General features: G+C 35.8%; 2 protein-coding genes across 3 annotated transcripts; both read right to left on the reverse strand.

Annotated features, from left to right (window-relative positions):
* Window positions 1–246: 246 nt before the first annotated feature.
* Window positions 247–5113, reverse strand: LOC102807258 (alpha-2,8-sialyltransferase 8B-like). The gene is made up of 4 exons (XM_006815133.2): window positions 4980–5113; window positions 4002–4183; window positions 2491–3017; window positions 247–812 (listed from the first exon to the last, which is right to left on the reverse strand). Exons 3-4 carry the CDS (start codon window positions 2943–2945, stop codon window positions 551–553), a joined length of 717 nt encoding a protein of 238 aa, XP_006815196.1. The 5' UTR covers window positions 2946–3017; window positions 4002–4183; window positions 4980–5113; the 3' UTR covers window positions 247–550.
* On the reverse strand, window positions 4328–20040 carry LOC102807135 (monocarboxylate transporter 11-like). 2 transcript variants are annotated; one of them, XM_006815132.3, is made up of 5 exons: window positions 19877–20040; window positions 9248–9477; window positions 7815–7958; window positions 6822–7601; window positions 4328–5826 (listed from the first exon to the last, which is right to left on the reverse strand). In XM_006815132.3, exons 2-5 carry the CDS (start codon window positions 9468–9470, stop codon window positions 5687–5689), a joined length of 1287 nt encoding a protein of 428 aa, XP_006815195.1. In that variant the 5' UTR covers window positions 9471–9477; window positions 19877–20040; the 3' UTR covers window positions 4328–5686. The 2 variants fall into 2 exon arrangements, with proteins under 2 accessions (XP_006815195.1, XP_085355378.1); XM_085499252.1 differs by lacking the exon at window positions 19877–20040 and adding an exon at window positions 11281–11319 and having other exon boundaries at window positions 5459–5826.
* Between the last annotated feature and the right edge of the window lie 1346 nt (window positions 20041–21386).

Consider the following 21386-nt stretch of genomic DNA (forward strand, 5'->3'; position numbering starts at 1 on the left):
ATGAAAATCAGTTGATAAAATAAAATAAAATAAAATAAAATAAAATAAAATAAAATATTAGTTGAGTGTGTAAATAGCGAAAGCCGGGTTACAGCGAAAGTCCGGTTGAACGTGAATCAACTGCAAAAGACTTGTGACCTCTTGCAAAACCGTTGATGATTGTCACCGGTATGATGGGGTTCAGTGCATTATGCAAACATTGACTGTCTCGTCTTGTTCTTGTATACAGCTAATGAACCGAATAAATTAACATGGTTGGGGAGGTTTAATCGATGCAATACCTCTCATTTATCCTGCAATAACAACACGAATTACAATAATGTCTAGACACTGTCATCTGCACGCTATTAAATCTCCGATCACGAATTTAAGAAGAGTGTTCTTACGAAAACCGTCGCTTCAAATGTGAAATTAACACAAATTACCAAGAAAAACATAGGGTAACATTTGCTTCCGGTGATGGTACGCAACGTTACCTTGCGTTGTGACCAACTGATGGCCAGTTTGATGTCATTATTATTAATATTATTATTATTATTATTATTATTATTCATTTATTGCATTTATCTGTGACTAATCTTAAAATGTTCTTCTCGTGCAAAGCTTGCAATGTTTGAAATTCTGTTGAAAAATTGTGTGGCGTATTGAGGTCGTTCACTTTCCTACTTGGTCCGTAGTAATGATATGATACGTTGTTGCCGTTCTGATCAAAAGCATATGGGTAAAATCCATAAACATTCACATGTCCACAAAGACTTAGTGCTGCAATGATAGCTCTCATTCCCGTTGTGGGACGTGCCACCTTGAGTAACCTGAAAGAAATAATACATTCAATTTAGTCTGCACAATATACAATTTTACAAACACATCAAATGAAAACAAAATTAAACATTAATATTACGAAAGTACCAAAATGATGGACAAAACACTCCTACCAAAACTTTCCTTAGCTATGAAGCGTTCTGTGATATAGTAATGCAAAGAATGTCCTTCACATTTCATATGGATTTAATTGGTTGGCGCCAGTCAGATACTATCGTTTAAAGATTTGTTCTCATAATATGACGAATGCCTACACAACCAGTTCTTTGTCTGAATGACACTATTTGCACCCATCTACGTAATTTTGACGTCGCAGTAGAACGTTGTCGATAGAGGGCACGGTATTTTTATCAGGTTCATTGTGCTTATTGTGCATTGAGGTTGCGTGGTCAAACGTAAGCCTATAGAACAAGGTATTACTAGTATGTGTGAAAGCTAATGAAATGCACGTTGAACTCCTTTCTCTACATTTTCAATAAGTATTTTAATTGGGTATTATGTTAAATATTGTTTTATTACTGGTCTTTTATCTCAGAATGGGGAATTTCCAAGACAACAATACTGCACACGGGGTATATATTGGCGATTTCTCTCAGAGATAGGATTGCCAATGATAACTACGCCCGCCTGTCTGTCTGTCTGTCTGTCTGTCTGTCCGTCTGTCGGTACACATGTATGCATTACATTTTCAGTATTTATTTCCTGAACTGATATTGCCAAACTTGACAGGCTGGTCACACATGCGATCCACTTAGGTGACAACATTTAAGTAATCTTGATCTACTGTTGCTATGAAGACTGCCAAAATATGATTGTTTACAATCCCTAAAGTATCGCCTATAAGCTATTAGCGTACCAAAGTTTATTTACAAAAACATTTTAGATGTCATCTGCTGACTTAAGTTTTTATGTAATCAGTGTGTGCCCTTCGTTTGCTGAATTGTTCGAGTTACGGACATCGAGATACAAAAACATAGTTACAAAATTGGCCACGCCCATATTTTAGAAACACGCCCACTTTTGCGAAACTATGCCCAAATTGTAACTCGATTTTCAAATAACAGCAGAACTTCGCAACATCAATTTCTGTTTTGGTTGAACGTCCACATTTATTAACTGGAGCTTTAATTAACAGTTAACCGAACTTCGAGTTACGGGCACAAACATTGTTTTGTTTAACGATGTATGTTTTCCGTAATTCGAAGTTCGATTAACTGATAATTAAAATTCTAGTTACTAAATTTGAACATTCAACAAAAATATAAATCTGTGTTGCCTGTAATGCGAATCTATGTTATCTGTTAATGGAACATATAGTTGTAATTTCGGCGTGGTTTCTGGAATATGGGCGTGGTCATTTTTGTAACTCTGTTCTTGTAACTCGATGTCCGTAACTCGAACTATTCAGCAACTCTCGTTTGTGTTGTATTGTCAGTGATTGTCGCATACAATATCTGTAAAAATTGATATGTTAAAACTTGTAACGTGTCGGAAATTTGATTTTATGCCATGGTTTATGGGTGCCCATTTTGTCATAACACGAGTATACGACATAAAACGAAGTCAATGGCCTCATTGGTCAATTCAAGACAGTCATGGTACAAGACAATGACCTTTATTTGTCTGTCAGTAAAATGCTAATATGTAAGGAACCAGGAGCACATTTACCGTTTCAGAGTGTGAGTGAATAGAGGAACGGCTGTGATAGCAAACCGGAATGACAGATTGAATTCAGTGTTCAGGTAACTCAGAGCAACCTTTGCTGTGACGTTAGTTACAGTCTTACTCTGAAAATTTTCTGGATACCATAATATTGAGTCATTAATAAAACGTAACCGCTCCAACAACTCATCGTTAGTGGATTGTTTTAACGACAGTTTGTATAGCTCAAGCATGGTAGTCTGGAATACAATATTTACGTTTGTTTTGGTTCCAACGTCTTTGACATAATTGTTAACATCTGGAATATTACAGCGGAAAACAAAATCGTTGGAGTCAATGTCTTCGCCACACGAGCTGTTACGTAGAATTCCACTGTTGCCAACGACTGCACAATTCTGCTGCCGTGGTAGATGGTATGTCAAAATATTCAGCGTTTTCCATTTTCTTTGATCCAGTTCCATAGCTTCGATTGAGATATTTTTCTTGAAAATTCTAATCAGGCTTATGCGCGAAAACTGTTAGTAATGTTTTTCCTGTAAGGAGGAAAAACAAACACATTTTAAGAAATAATATTGACATTTTTAATTTAAATTAATAAAGTATTTTTTCATGAGCGTAAATAAATAACAATTACTACAGAAGTTTGATAAATGTGTTGTCGAAAATCAATTAGATTATTCAAAGAATAAGCTCGGCAACTAATATTTGTCCACTATTTGAGATGCACAAGGGAAAAACAATGTGATCCTAATTATTGAAGTTTAATGAATTTTATTTTACATCTGATGGAAAACCTGAAAACTAATTATTATGCATATCAGGTAAATAATATGCATATAAAATAATGTAAAACTAATACGGTTTGCGAATGTCACAAACCATTTATGTACAAAGTTTCATTGGAATGTGATTAGAACATGAGATATCAATGGAAGGCCGAAACATTATGAATTACTATGCAACTAGGTAATATGAACATTTTTTTTTAACATAGCATTGTGCATTGTCTTATGACATCTATGTACCAAGTTTCATTGAAATATGATTGTTAGTATTTGAGATATGAGCGGAAAATTGACTAATCATTATGCAAATTAGGTAATTAATATGCGAGCATTTTCACCCAAAACTAATCAGGTCTACGCATAGCATCTATGTATCATCGAAATCCATTAAATGGTTATTTAGATATCAGTGAAACAGTCATGAAACAACTACAAATTGTCAAATTATCATGCAAATTAGGTTATTAATGTGCACGGATTTCAATCAAAAAGTATTCAAATCTGAACTTTGTACAGAGCAGCTACGTACTAAGTTTTACCGAAATCCAATTATTAATGTTTGTTTAGATATCAGTGAAACAGACACACGCCCATACACATGGAACACGTACAAAATCAAACTTGGCAATATCATATGCAAGTTTGAAAAAATTATATATTTTCTATATATATATTTTCTCCTCTTATACCTTCATTTACGATGATATGGACAAGGTAATAAAATAAATATACCTATCTGCAAACACTCTCGCAATAAAGATGCGTCTAACGTCCAGCTTTGTATACAATTTTGTGAACAAAAGCACGTATACAGAAAATCCACAAAATAGAAGGAACAGAAATAGACTGATTGTGGTGTTTCTCATGGCCAGCTTGACACCGAATTTAGTTGTGTACATTAGCGAGTGTAGATTCTGGAAAAAAACAAAAGAGACGAGAAACATTTGATAATCAACTGTTTTAGTGCTACACATTTGCCACAGCAATATGATTGGTAAGAAATGTGCATTAGGGTTAAATGCATTAAAGGGCGATGGTCGCTGTACCACGCATGTGTCAAATTAGTGTTGATAAACACATTTATTTTCCCATAACCACAACATGTGTGGGGTTGGGAATAAAAAAAAAAAACACTTCGCGTTAAAACAATTTCGTCCAAATTCTCTGTGTACCACATGGTCGTTTTTTGACAGGCTTGGAATATATTTCAACATAAAACATACAATATCAGCGTAGAATGTAAAATTATTTTAATCTATTATAAAAACGTTAATGAATAATGTCAGAAATCTGGAACAATAAATCTAATTTTGAATATTTCAACATTATTCCTGTTCCGGTTGGTAGATCTGTGATTCCTTTTCAAGTACACCAATCACCCATTATCACCGATTTTTTTTAATTAAATTCAGTTTGATACAGTATCAACAAGTGAAATACTAATTCAATAATATTTGTCTTTTGTTGACAAAGCACTGGATTCTGTGAAAATAAAAATCACTGTCTCCGCGACATCATTGAACTACTAGTAAATACAACACATTTAGTTACAAAACACACTGTGACAGCTATGTCACAGACATGTTAATGTTTACTAACTGAACCTTACGATAGAAGCGGTCACTGACTCGCATCTGTAACTAGAACACGGAGGTCATTGATACAATAAAGAGAACATACCATTATACAGAAGGGGTATTACCTATTTACCTGATTTACACCTACAATGCCGTTTGTTTGCGAGACGCTTTTATTTTTCGTTCAGCGCAAGGTGCTAATAACCTCTTCCAGCTTGCAAACTGAAAATGAGGACAACAAAAGGGATCAAATTCAGTGGAATTCTCCTATGCACCTATATAGTTTTACATTGCCAATGCGTGGGAAAAAAACTAAACCAACACCTATTCAAACACCACTTTGTCACACGACCCGCATTTCAAGTAGTTGTTTCTAAAATGGCGATATCTTCAATTTTCAAATTTGTAGCGACTATATAGACTTCTTCTTGAAAACTACTAGCTGTATTGCCTTGATACTTGGTATGTAGATGCCTTGAGCAGGCCTCTCAGATTTGTTTCAATATTTTTATAATTTTTTTTGAAAACGCTATATATCGACTGTCGATTAACTACCATGGCTGTAATTTATAACACTGTGGTAACCATAATCAAAGGCAAAACACTAATATATCACAGTATGAAACATTGTTAACTTTATGTTGGGCAGGAAAGTTTACATATTAGATCTTAGTGACTTTTCTTGTCACCATGCTGTGCACATTCCCCGCTATTACAAAGTTTTTATTGTTTCTGCGCACATTTTGCATCTGTACAAGTATATATGTTTTTTGTCTGTTTATCAATCCTGGCAGTCTTCTCGTTTCACCATCGCACGATATGCCAACATCTCGACTACTTTTAGATTGTTTCCACTGCATACGCATCTTGTTTACGCACCCTGGCAGCTGTGGCACAAAATAATACAGCGCTCACGAGACTACAGATGGCAGCCAAGTAAAATATTATCTGGAAACTGCCTGTGCTGTCAAATATCCAACCTGTAAAGAAAGAAAGAATAACTATTTAGGCACTGCTGCGTGTCAATGCACCGTTTTTATAAATTGCGCCCTCCTGTGACAAGGAAATTATGTGATGTGAATATTGACGTCGTTCATGATCGCCTTAATAAGAGTGTTGATATATTATGGACGATAAGCCACTACACAACAAAACATAGAAGTCGATATGAACATGGTTACTAAGTAACCGTGATATGAGCAACATTTCTTTCATCCGACATTATATTATACTTGGCCACTAGAGGGCGCAAGTTATTTGAAACGTTATATGTGGTGTTATACTAATACATGTTTACATTCACAACACGGCCTTTAAAGCGGGAGGGTTGTCACCTGCACGCACGCACGCGCGCGCGCGGGAATTGAGTCACGAGCGATGATAACAACACATGCTAAAAACGCAAGGGCTCATGGGTAGACGCTTATTTGTAAACAGTGACACGCTATGGCCATCTGACGCATGCGTAGGTGACGACTCCCCCGCTTTAAGATAAAATTATTCTTACTTCTTCAAGTATTGAAAAAGTTAGCCTTGGGGGGGGGGGCGTTCGGACATTTTGGTAGTTTGCTGGACATTAAATATAAATATATTTGACAATCAGACTATGCAAACTTGACAAACAGTCTTAAGAATATTACAGTCGATGATCCACCTGATACAACACTTGTAAAATACATTGTTTACACAAAATCTAAACACGCACTGCGGGATGCGACTATAAATCTTTACTGTAAATAAACCATTTTCTGTTCACTGCAAGATCCCACAAGATTCGTGAAATCAAACGTCAACACAGGACAAAGGACATAGCATCGTAATGGTATAAAAACATTCACAAACGCGAAAGTAGTTTCTGTGTATATCTACTGTAGATCTAAACTTGCATCTTTCAGTACATATTGACTTCCGGTAAGGGTTCCCTGTTTCAGACTACGTCCAATGACAGAGAGCTATACAAAACAAATCATCATACCTCCAGCCTGTGTTCCAATTATACCAGCAATTCCCATAGCAAGTAACGCAATCCCATTTCCACGTGAATAATTGGTGGCCCCCACAATGTCTTTCATGCCCACAAATAATGCAGGAATGTAAATTCCATCACAAGCTCCAAGAAGGACACACGAAACAACCATCGCTGGGAATATCGATATTAAGGCAATTGAAAGTTGTGCTGCTCCCATAATAAGTAAAACTATTGGTAGCAGATAGATTGGTCGAATATATCCTTTGTCCACAAACCAACCTTGTACCAGCCTAGTTGACAGACTCGCAATACCCATGGCTGTAACTAAGAAAGAGGCTTTCAGTGCTGCAACCCCAGTGTCAATTGCATGAGGTATAATTAGTGTCAGCGAAATCAAATAACTTATGTCCACAATAAAAGCAGCCATCATCAACAAGGCAAAATTATGATTTGTACACAGCAATTGAAACCCCAGGCCTTTGATAATTGTTTTACAGCAACGGTCAGTTGAGACGTCGGTGTTTTGTTTTTCCTGGTCTTGGCAAGTTATATTGATGGGACGCATAACAAGTGCACATGCAAATGCATGAGAGTTGATCGCTGATAATATTAAGAACGCTCCATACAAGCCATAGTTATCTACAAAAATCTGGGTCATTGGTGGAAACAGAAAGTATCCCAAACCAGCTCCGGTGCATGCGATTCCAGTTGCAAGAGCAAACTGTTTTTCAAAGTATCTTGCGAGCATCACTAAATTCGTGGCTATCAAGAACCCATGTCCAATTCCTGTAAATTAATAAAGAGTTGTTTATTTAGTAATCTATACCATAACGAGCAGGGGTTCTTTCAAACGTACATAATCATACAATTATCAATTACCATATTCCCGACAAATATTCAACCTCCACCAAGTTTCTTCATTAGCTGGGTTAGATATTCAAATCACATTATTTTCATCAATGTTTTGATCTATTTCAATGTAGTTGAAATAACACCAACCTGTTAAGACACCGTATGATATACAAAGATGATAAATATTGAAAGCAAAGAAACTCAGAAACAATCCAATAGTTGATAAAGCAGAGCCAATAATCATTACAGGTCTTGTACCATATCTGTCGTTGAAATAGATCCCAATTGGACCTGCAAAGGTAATATATTAACAATTACATTACTTTCTATCATTTCGTTGTTTACACTACCATTTTTGTTCAGTGTTTTGCTAATGTCCTTTACCAAAAATGTACGTTGTCTATGGAACATGTTCTGTTTATGTTTTTATGAGAAGAGTCCGACGTGTTTTAGACTTGTCAAAAACATGTCTGGGACATTGTGCCCTCTTACTGAGACACGTTTGTAACTTGACTGATAAAAATCATTATTTTAAGTCTAGTTGCATACTAGATGTGGGCATGTTTAAGACTAGTCTTGAGTCCCAGATATCCTCAGTGAATTTTCAAACCTTGAGGCATAATTCTATGAAGTCAATATCTCCCGAGATTATGCGAGATCTGGAGTCTGCCATGTTGGATTGTTGGTAAACACTATGTGGTAGCATTGACGCAGTAGTGTTCAGAAATGGTAAAATCCTGCCATCATGCAAATTATCAGCAACCAATACCTGAAGTCATCTGGAACTTTATTTAACCTTTTCACCACTAGTTCCCTTTTTCATCACAAATTCACAAAATAGTACTGTTGATAGTCTGCATTTGATGGACAGTTTGAGTCAAGGGATTTTCATTGAAATCACAATGACAGGAATGTTGTCTGTTGATATACTTTTCAACATAGGAATGAATACAAACACATTTAGGAGTGTTGCTCGGATTGATGTTCTCATCATCAGGTTTACTTGATGAATGAAATCTACAAAGTATGAATACAATTTTTATTAATTCATTTGTTATTTTATTTTATTGGGTTTTGGTTTTTTGAAAATTTTGTTGAGAACAAATGCTGAGTCTTCATACTAGTGTCAGTGTCTTTACTCATTATGTTGTATTCATGTTTAAATATGTTTACAAAGATTTACATGTCCTAAACATGTCCTTACTGTGTGTTTTAGTAGCAAACCTACATTCATGTCCCAAAAGTGTCCGCATCAGTCGTCTGAAATTATACTGGTTTCAATCTAGTAGATCCAGTCTCTTAAACATGTTTGGGGCACATCTGAAGTATGTATCAGGCACAATAACCAGACATGTTTCAGACCAGCTACAAACATGAATGACACTAACCCCGTTTCGGGAAGCAGTATCATCTGAATTTGTTCATGTACAAAGTTGTCTCACTTTGCTTGCTGTTCCCAATTTAGCACTAGTTTGATAGATAACTTTTATTGTAACCATGCATGTATTTCACTGTAATATATATTCCAATGCAATTCTAATTAGTTTGAAAATAATATAAAGTAATATATTTATACCTACATACAAAAAACATTAGACCAAAATATATAGAGGTGACCAATACAATATCAACAGCAGAAGTAGAAGGCATAGATGATTGCAGTGAACTGATGATAACCCCAGCTAGAGAGAGGTTTCCATATATCAGTAGTCGCGTCACCAGACTGCCTGCCACCACAAACCATCCCCAGCCACCATCAGGGGGACGGGTGAAAGTTTTTGGTCGGGTTTTACAACAAGCCATGTTCTTTCTGCAATAAAAATAGGAAACTACCGGTAAATAGACGATTTTATTTGTAGTTTCAGATTACACACATTTGTAATTGTGTTATTGGCTGCTCTCGCGCAAAAATAAACCTTCCATCAACCTTCATTAACACTTATAGCCTGTGATTCATTAACACTTGTAGTATGTGATTCATTAACACTTGTAGCCTGTGTTTCTGATGAAACAGTAACAGCAGCAGTACTACTAGTATATCTCCAATGAGTCTGGCAGTATAAAACATAAAACTATGAAATTCATTTTGAATTCAGACTATTCTAACTTACAGTTCCATTATTAAGATGTATTGAAGTATTGTAAGAATCATGAAACATATTAAACTGATTTTACGCAAATTCTGGGAAATATACAATAAACTCTCACATTCTTTCGAAGGAATTTTCAGCACATTCGAACACTGGTTAAACAGTTTCAGATATTTGTTTATGTTTTGTGATTCTATTGAATTCCAATATTCATTTCAATTTTAATGTAATTTGAATATGGACGAATCCTTGTTTTGTTCTGACTATCAATATTTCAAATATTATTCCAAAGATCCTAAAAGTTTAAAGTTATATACGAAACAAAATTGTTTGCATATAAATCCCATAAATAAAGAATATGAAATGTTGACCCTGGGTCTGTAAATAAATGATGCAACAAGAATTATTTTATTAGAATTGAACTCGGCCTTCTTTATATGTATAACATATCTCAAGTCATAATTAAATAACATTTGAAAGTAAAATTATTTATAAATAATAAAATGTACAAAAAGATATTTTATATATATAATAATATGATTTTTATTATTTATAAATAAAACAAAGATTTCTATATAATTGATTTGAAATATCATTATTTATTAATAATAAGATTTTACATATAAGTTTAAATCCATAAAAAATTGCTATATAAATAAATGCACAAACGGCACGCCATATTAGTGTGTTGTAATCCGCACTTGTGCACGGCGCTGGTTGTCATGGTGTATACAAGCAGAGTTGAGGCGTCTGAATGAAAACGTTCTACCGTCAAAATCTAGTTGATGTTATTCTACTCCAGCATGCATTACAACAGCGTATCTGAATCGTCAAGGGATAAAGAGGAATTCCTGCCAACTGTTGTGATTAAAGAAATTGGAACTGGAAAACAAACTTTCGTAGGAATTGACAATCATAGATTAAACTGGAGTTGGCCATTCATAGTGCAATATAAACGTGACCTTGCTAATGGGATTGTGTTTTCCCGAGTGTTCAAATAATAGAAGCTGACATTTTCGGACTAACGTTATGTAATTGAAACACAGGACGATAGTATTAGATGGATTACAAAAGATGCTATAGTTAATATGGGAAAATGATTTGCTTGAGCCATTGGTAAATTTATGTAATTGATTTTGCTGTGACAATGTATACATGTATGAACAATTATGTGAATATGGTGTTGTGAGTTATAGGAAGTAGGTGATGTCTTAATTCTTTTGGATATGTCATTTGAATCAAGAGGGGGAGGTTAAAGTACTTGATCGGAAAGAATGATTATATTTGTTCTTTGGCAGTGAATGACTTATTTGACTGTGACCCACCCACCACTCAATTGTAATTTGGCCAGTTGCTATTAGACATCACTAGGATGACTAGTTGGAAGACAACCATACAAATAGTGTGAATAAAATAATCGTCTGTAATGAACAAAGAAATAATAAAGTTTTTTTTTCTTTAACCAACAATAAACAACAAGTTTACAAAAACCATTCGAGTAAGAATAAAATAAAAAGTTTTACCAATAGGAGATACAGGTGATGGTTGAATTATGTCGCCTTGAAGAAAATAAAAAAAAACAAGTAAGTGGTAAGGATTATATAATTGTACAAATGTGTAAGTTGTTGAGTAGAGGAATGTTCAATAGGAAGAACATAGATAATGTACATAATAGATAATGCTTTGGAAATGATTGGACTTCCCATAATTAAATCTTGAGGCACATTGTAAATAACTGGTGAGAGGATGCTAAAAGCACTGCCGTGCATTCAAGCATCTTGTTGTTTTAATTTCAATAAGTATATGTACAGCAACAATAAACTGTGCAAAACCAGTAGTTAATTGTTTACAACACTGTACAAAACAGTATTATGGACCCATATCATGCAAAGTTACAATAGACCCCCTTACTTTAGGCTATTGTACGTTCATCCAACTGTCCATTCAGAATGAATAGGAAATAAAGTAGGAGCAAAGAGACTATATGGAATGTAATTGTACTTCATAGGAATATCATTGATGATATCAATCTCATCAGACTGATAGAACCCGTAAAAGTAATGAATTTATCGCATAGTAATGTGTCATCTGACATATAACCGGAGTGAATTGACCGTGTGCAAAGACAGCATTATTGGTTTGCATAAGACAGCCCACACACATGCTATAAAAAGTAAAATTCTGGTATCACCAATGACAGGGCTGTAAATGAGTCAACATCAAACCAGAAACATAGAATGTAAATGCATGGAACTGTTTGTACATAATACCAGTTCATCCCTTATTATTTATGTCAATCATGTTAAAAATATCTCAAACCATTATGAGGCCAATGAAAAACAAATTTGGTGTTTCCAGTATTAGAGTAAAAAATAATGGGTAATTAGGCAGGGATTTTATTATTTTAGATATATTTTTCCCCAACATGATCAGTCTATATCAAATACAATCATTTTAAACAATGTTGTTTACATGTTGATATTAATATCAACTTTTGTTCATTTCCATAAAATAAAATTAATAACGAATGACAACACATGTCATTGTTTAAGGTTGAGGTGAGTGGCATGAACTGTTGACCGGTGGCACCATTTCTAAAATGGCAGCTGGCGACAGAAAAACTTTCACTGATGTACATGTGTATGTAGACATGAGCACAAGGAATTGGCCTCTATCAGTTACTGCCTAATAAATGACAGTTATTTACATTCCTGCTCTGGCCATTTATCTACAATAGCAACATCACAAGCATGATAAAAGCATTTCTGATGTACACATTGCAGCCCTTGCTGTTTCTTGCATGTGACAAAAATTGTAGTTGGCCAAACAATGGTCATGAAAAGTAAGAATGAATACAGCCAGCCATGCCAATGTGGTGAATGAAATGCTATTTCTTGCATGACTTTCTGCTCAATATTATACAGTGTGTGGTAGCCTATGCCGAATAATCAATGGCATGGTCACAAATGATCATGGAGATAAATCATGATCACATACTTTATAGACACTATAACATTACATTAATGGACAAAGACTATAAATCATATCCATGCCAATGCCATTCTTGCAATTTCATTATTGCTGGCTGCATAGACCAGATTATTAATGTACAAGTATTTACATATATTGGCCTTATTTGGTTTTAGATGCTATTTTATTGAGATGCATCGTGACAACTGTGGCCGTGAAGGACCGGTAGGTTAGGTAATTGTTACTAGTCGCACCGTGCACACACATCATATGAGTTCACAGGCCATAAGCCTAGTAAATCGCTGTCATCATTTATGTACGATGCAATACTTGGCGATTCATTTTTGGCCATTAGATTCTCTGATTCATGACATCATGTGCCAATAAATCCTGAAAATCGGCGTTGCTAAGTGATGAGTCGTTTAGTTCAAAACATTGAATGATCATAGCATGGTGTGCAGAGTTTTAGAGGTAAAGCAATTGTTAAGAATATATTAAAATGTGTGGAAAAGGGTTCTGACCTTTTGTATAATGTCTGTACGGCGTCCTGGGCTGGCTGGCAAAATAATCTACTCATCGAAAGATGCGTGTACGTGTACTGTAGACAATTTCCATGACGCTGCATTGCATGCATAGAGTCGACGTCACGATTTTTGCGTATCAATTTTTAACAAATAATTCACTTTTTTTCTCCTGGGAAAACGTCGTTAATCTTATTTTATTAGCCTGAACTTTGTCTTGAAATCGCAAATTATATCCAAATAAGCGTCTTTGATTTTTTTTGGCTCCCAAAATGGATTCTCGTTTAGAAATGACCTGGTGATTCAAAATTGGCCTCGCATGAAAATACACCGCCTACGGCGGGTCCCGGGATCATTGCGTCTAGTATAAACGATATGTATTTCGGATACATAAGTGTACTGAGTTTTTCCTATAATTTATTGCCAGCAAGGGATTGAGAACACTCACATAGACAATCATTGGATGTTTTACCTTGAGAAAATGTGTATCTTTTATCACAGATTTGTCCGTTTATTTGGTTTATGGTGCCTTTTACTAGTATAGGGTTAGCTACACTGCATCCGGGCAATTATTTAGAACATAGCGATAAAACCTGTGACCCGGTATTAGGACCGGGGTGTAATTTTATGTACTATGCTGATGTGAAATTTTGGCTCATTTCATCCAACTATTCTCATAAGGAAGTCAATTAAAGGATACAATTATGGTGAATTGTGGGTAATTTTTGTCGACGAATTGCAACTGCAGTTATGAGACTTAGTAGCAGGATAAGTTATAGTCTGAACAACAGAAATTTGTAACCAGCATTCCGATCAATTGCCTTGTCCGTCATCTTGGAATTAAAAATAACTCGAAAGTGTTTTATTTTCACCGTGTTCTGGAAGTCTAGGAATCCTGAATTTTGCTTTTGTAGCATTACTGACTGATGTATTTTCTGAATCATAAAATATATCTTTAACTGTTACGTAAAAATATGTGAATTTTCATTCTTGAAAAAATAATTTTCACCCAACAAACTTCAACCGACCATTTTTTAAAAAGCCAAATCGCACAAGTGACCGAGTAAACTTTCTTTTTAATTTGATTTTCATTGCATAAAAAAATTGTCTGTACCAATGCAAGAAAGTTATCGACAATAATATGGCAATGATGTTTATGGTTCATGGAATTTTGCTGTAATTGTTACGTTTGCTACTCTACTCCTAACATAATGACATCCTTTTTTGCTGATAAAATACCACTTTATTTTTGAGTCTAATGCTAATGCAATTAAAATGGATCTTTTTGTATGTTAATTAACGTATATATTTACTTTTGTGCTGTAGGTAGCAAATATGAAAGACAGGAGACAAGCTAGGTCACTTTATGATATTCCTTTAATGTCCGAGACTCCAGTTGCACAAGCAATGCTTAGTCTATGTGATGACAATTATGTTTGGCACATGATTCGTATGCTCGTATACTCCCAACAAAGTACATGACACTTGAACAGAAAACACAAGACCAAATACCTCACACATGGAATTCGTATAAGCTGCCAATCATGCACAACTGTAAGTGCTTATGGCCCACAGACGCAGATGAGTCATTAGATTATTTCATTGCTATCACAAATAAAAACAAATAAACCCATATACGACATAACCAAGGGTCTTGTCAAGAAATACTAGCAGAGGTATACACATGTTATTCTGAGACTGGGTGGTTTTCACATCGCTGAGAACTTTTGGGGGGCTATTTGATTTTTCGTGAGAAACAGTGGCTTGGAAGAAATCATCCTAACTAGTGGTATCTGTCATAAGGGTACTATAAATAAGATCATGTCAGGTAAGAACTACTACAAGATTATTAGGATTCATGCAGTCACTAGTAAGTGAAGGCATGATAGGTTTGAAGTGGGATTTATTTGAGGACTGGCTTATTGTTTGTTTGATGAATCTATCAGAGAAATTAAACTCTGTTATTTTATCCATCACTTACAAGAATATCAGAAAAGTTAAAATCAATAGTACATATGGATAAAGTAACATCATGTTAACTAATAAAGAATAACATTGATTCACGATTTATCAATTATTTCACGACTGACAAGAGGAATCATTTGATTAATATAGCCACTGGACAAAGGGCGACTAGTAATGATTTGCTCACAATTAAACAGAGGGGACTGGAAGAAATAATAACAGCACAGAAAGTGGTGTTGAAGGAAATTTTAATTTGCCTCGCAGAAAGTTCCTATTGCACAAGGATCATTACTTCAGATACAGAGATGAAAGCGCACACACAAAGTATGAAACATTTAGTCATGAATGGACAGAGTATCCACCCTCACTGTTTGAACCAGATACTGAATTCCAACATAGGTTCAAGATGGGAACTAGAGGGTAACAAGTCAGACTTCTTAATGCAGCTTCGCAAGGAGGCTACAGGTGCACACATTGAACAGAATATTTTATTGATGCAATGACTTTTATTCAGAGGTCCCAGCAACTAGGAGCAACGCTATTTCCAAAAATTGCTTCAACTTATTCCAAGTACAAGCGACTGTGTTAACCTTATTGCTGATTGTTACGATATTGACCTATCTACAAGTTTAAAAGGTGAAGAGCGTCAAAGACGAGGATGGCTAAAATCAGTTCTGAATATGTACCTGCTGAGTCACTCAAAATACCAGATTGGAAACATCACATGAATAACCCAAGACAGAAAGCCAACCTACTAAACTTTCTGGCATGTATGTAGATGGAAAGTCATTCACAACCCCCAGAACACATTGGGTTTGTACTAGGTAGTATATTTGCAGACAATAGAAAAGCTGTAAAGCTGACGAGTGCATCAGTGGTCGATCTTGCAGAGCTGTCATGCTCTGAGCATGAAGAAGCCAACACTCACATTATTAAGTGTCTTTGGCTACAAGCGAGATATTGTCAATGCAACAGATCCTGATATAATAGTCTTGTGCATGCATCTGCTGGCTACTAGCCATGGTCTTGTCGAAGTGTGGGTCAATAAGATGGATATGTGGATGCCACTTAATGACTTGATCGGAGCACTATGTGAACAATACAGAAATAATCAACAGACGTAATGGAGACTATGCTCTCTGTGTATGTCTTCACTGGGTATGACACACTCAGCTATCCATTTAGACAAGGGAAGTATAAAGCTGCAAAGGTTGCCTTACCCATGATTGGAGAACTCGAAACTCGTAGTTCATATGGAAACAAGTGTGTACAACTAGCTGTATGTGAGAATATTCTTGATGAAGCACGCAAGTTCTTTGTCTCACTCTATGGTCATGACAGCTTTGATTCACTTGATAAGCTTCGACAACACATCTTTGCATCAAGTAAAGCCGATCTCTGAACCTTACCTCCAATCAAAGATGCTTTTAAACTGCACTTGTTGCATGCTTTGTATCAGCTGGTGATCGACAGAAGAAGTCATTTATATGATCTGCATCTTCCACCAGCAACTAAATTCGGTCGTAAGGTTGTTAATTGCCCATGCAGTCATGGAATCAAGGTCACCAAGGCCAGGACAAGTAACACCAACATACTGCAAATGTATGAAGTCAAAATGTGTACCTGTGCAAGAAAGTCACTGCCTTGCATAGTGGCTTGCAAGTGCACTGGAGAACCTAGCAAATGTGGACGGATTCAAAAACGCGATTCTGATGATGAATAACATATGAATCATGTATATAATTGAATATTAGACATATTTGGTTTATGCATTATTTGCATTAAGTTAGTTATGCCTTAGTATTTGAAGTAAACTATCTAAAATCATTTTAGTCGTAATATATCATCAGTATTTCTGCAAATTAGAAATATTACATCACAAAGTGACAGTTAACGCAGAAAAGTTTTAAAAAGTGGGTCATCTCAGGTAAGGTTATCATATTTCCAAGGTTTTGACTATTAGTAACACCTAGATTTCTTTGTTTTTCATTCAGTTGTTTGTCTCGCCTCAATGCACATCGCTTGCTAAATAATCATATTGACTACTTGTTAGTGCTAGGCCAAACACGCTATGCCACCTAGGTCAAACATGGTATGTCACCTAGGTCAAACATGCTATGTCACCTACGCCAAACATGGTATGTCACCTAGGTCAAACATGCTATGTCACCTAGGTCAAACATGATATATCACCTAGGCCAAACATGCTATGTGACCTAGGTCAAACCTGCTATGTCACCTAGGCCAAACATGCTATATCACCTAGCTCAAAACATTTTATGTCACCTAGGCCATACATGCTATGTCACCTAGGTCAAACATGCTGTGGCACCTAGGTCAAGCATGCTATGTCACCTAGATCAAACATGCTATGTTACCTAGGTCAAACATGCTACGTCACCTAGGTCAAACATACTATGTCACCTATGCCAAACATGGTGTCACCTAGGCCATACATGCTGTGTCACCTAGGCCAAACATGCTATGTCACCTAGGTCAAACATACTACGTCACCTAGGTCAAACATGCTATGTCACCTAGGTCAAACATACTATGTCAAATAGGTCAAACATGCTATGTGACCTAGGCCAAACATGCTATGTCACCTAGGTCAAACATACTATGTCACCTAGGTCAAACATGCTATGTCAACTATGTCAAACATGCTATGGCACCTAGGTCAAACATGCTATGGCACTTAGGTCAAACATGCTATGTCACCTAGGTAAAACATGCTATGTCACCTAGGCCAAACATGCTATGTCACTTAGGCCAAACATGCTATGTTACCTATGTCAAACATGCTATGTCACCTACGTCAAACATGCTATGTCACCTAGGCCAAACATGCTATGTCAAATAGGTCAAACATGCTATGTTAGCTACGTCAAACTTGCTATGTCAACTAGGCATGGGCACCTGCACATGTCCCTTTGCATCACCAAGGTATCAACTTTCTTTGTTACAGTTTTTCATTCAGTTTTTATATCTCGCCTCAGTGCATGCACCTAAGTTGTTGACGCTCCATCATCCCCTTTTTCCTTCTCCTTAGGTCTTTGTTCTGAATTAAACATGCTTCTCAAGGTCAGTTACCTGCGAATTTATTGCTAAACGTTTGGTTTATTAAATAAATATGGAATTGATTTTAGGCAACTTTGTCAGTTTATTATGTATATAGTGCACCGAAGAACCACTGTCATACTTACTGAGGGTTAATCAAAATGACCTGGAGTTCAATCTCAATTTCAATTATTTAGTGCCATCAAGAGATTATTCATTCACTAGTCAGACAATACCGCCAAATTGTGGTTTGTCGTTTGCGTAAATTCTTGAAGGTGCCTTCACAGTAAACCCTACATGCACCGGCCCTAACCCTAAGGCATGTGCGTCTACATGCCTACATCTCAGATGCGCACATTGCCGTTAATTTGGTGTTTGTCACTCGCGTAAACCGAAGCACAATACCTCTGTGGTTGATGTTTTCTTCTGACAGTGTATTGTCTGCTGGTATTTTGTTTGTATATTTATTTATTTCCACCATGAACAGCTAAATTGAACATAATACAAGTACAACATTCAAGAAAAACATGGTGAGAAAATAATAAATAGCTCTATTATCGGTAATGAAACATTATGTACCACCAGAAAATAAATGTCTCAACAAACATTTGAAACTTATTTTGGTGTAATCAACTATTGTTTGATTATTTCCCACTATTTCAAGTTGTTAAATTGAGAGAAGAAATGTATTGACAAATATGGTAGGTATATTTTTGTGTAAACAACTCTCGTTTAGCTATATTCCACCATTGCAAGCTGTTACATTGGGGGGGGGGGTAAGTGTCTCGACAAATATTGGCCTCGTGTCTGGGAGTAAATACATGTCTTTTAATTAATTTCCACAATTACAAGTTGGTTAAATTGAGAACATATTTTGTGTAACAACTCTTGCTTGGTTTCCCACCATTGCAAGTTGTTAAAGATAAAGATTAAATTCGTCTTTTGAGTATGTTCCACTATTCACAATTCTACAAAATTATAACAGTCTATAGCCAAGACTGTTTAGATAATAAAAAGCAAAAACAAAACAAAAATCACCCCCAAGTGCCCACGAACCTGCATCTCTAATAAATATATCGATATATTTGAATATTTGATTGATTTGTGACACTTCCTGAAATATCTCGACTTAGACGTGGTTTGTTCACATTCATTGTTTAAGAACTAAAGACGAGTGGACCACTGGAAACTCTAAGGGGCGATGGCAGAATTATAAAATCTTGCAGAAATCAATAACGGCAAAAACATCTGCACGGCTATTTCAAGGGAAAATATATTTTGCATAGTTTTTCAGTCATCGCACCAGAGCTTTTAATGCACTCTGACCTTTTGGTTGTTTAGCCTTTTGGTTGTTCAGTTAAGACACAATAGGTTCAAAAAATATTGCCTCGGCCTTGAAAATAAGAGTCAAAACAGCGGCGCCTACCAACTACGGGAGTCTTCCTTCTATACTGCATTTGTGCCAGCCTTGGGTTTATGAAATAACCTGAAAACGCCGTAAGCAAAAGTGATTGCGACACTGCAAACACCATTAAATAAACTGTGAGTTGTCAACATTGCAATCTGTATATATATATATTTGTTGCTATCTTATGAGACTTACCTGAAACTAACTGCAACATCTAATCTTATTTTTAAGCTCAGTAAAATCCAGTTTCATCTCAGCTCAAATATATGTATACTACCCCTGCTTCTTCTGTATGTTTCTCCGCCGCTTCGCTATCCAATACCGAAAATAGACTCCTATACATTTGCTATACGATTCCTGTTCCGCTTACTATAATTTGAATAGTACGACCTCAGCTTACCGAAGGTCACCTACTGAATAATTAATAAATTACATGCCCATATTTGTCAACCGGCGGGTGATTCCAATGCAACAGAATTATATACAAGTGGGCGTTTGCTGTATTTCTTGAAGGCTCGGTAAATCAATGTACAATTACGATAGTTGTGTTGAGGTTGTTTTGTCGGTAGATAAATGAAACACCTTCAAACCGGAATTATTTCGTTGTTTGAGTAAACTATCAGCTTTATCGGCGATGGGATGTTTTCCCACTTGGGGGGGGGGGGTACTAATGCTTTTGTGACGCGATCAGAAACACACACTCCAATAACCAAGCCCCGACAAATATACTCCTTTGTCGGAACGAGCTCCCAGAGAGATTATCACCATTGTATAGTGACGGCGACGGTACCGGGCGCCCCCGAAAAAAAAAATACGCGATCAACTGCGCAAGGGACGGTGAGCAGACCCCCCCCCCCCCCATGCTAAATTTCGTGACGCCACCTATGTTATATTTCCTGGTGGCTACTATCCGAAAGTGCAACTGAACTTGAGTGTATCTAGTCAACCCCTAAAATCCTGCAGAAATGTAATGAACCAAAACGACCACGATTCTACTAACTCGTCAAAACACTTACCGAATAACTTACGGCGGATAGAAACGTGAACCTGCAATTTTGAAAAATATTAATAATATATTATTGTATTTCCCGGTTGTGGGTTATTCTGTTTCTGGGTCAAATAAATAAGTATGTGAAATTGTGTTTGATCTGTTCATATTTCATTGCATAAGTTTTTTGTATTATTTTTTTAAATATGACTTTTAGAAGTTAGAGGATAAGCTAGCATCAAATTCATTACCCATCTTCAGATTATAAATTAGTTTATTTGTTTTCTATTAATAATTTGTTTACTGATGTTTAGATCAAACTAACGAAGCATTATTTTTTAATTGATCCAACCAACGATAAATAAACTAGTTTTATATTTTTTCAAAAAATTATAGCCCTCCTAGAGGAGAAAGGGTATTATTATTGATTATAAAACGAGATATTAGGATGTGAACTAAATATAAAGGCAAACTAATACTGGCTATAAATTATATTTGTTGGTAATTGCAGAATCAAACAGTGACTCAGTCAAACACCACCATCCACAAAATATTGTTAAGTGGAATTTAAACGAAAACCGTTTTGGCAGTTGGTAAAAGAAAAGGAAAACAAAATTAAGATTTCTATTTCGGCTAATGATGAGAATAATATAATCGATATTGATAAATTCAAACAGCATTTTGAAAATCTTGGACAGTCCACCAATAAGGAAAACG

The sequence above is a fragment of the Saccoglossus kowalevskii genome, chromosome 5, assembly GCF_978046115.1.
Source record: "Saccoglossus kowalevskii chromosome 5, keSacKowa6.1, whole genome shotgun sequence".
Lineage (NCBI taxonomy): Eukaryota > Metazoa > Hemichordata > Enteropneusta > Harrimaniidae > Saccoglossus > Saccoglossus kowalevskii.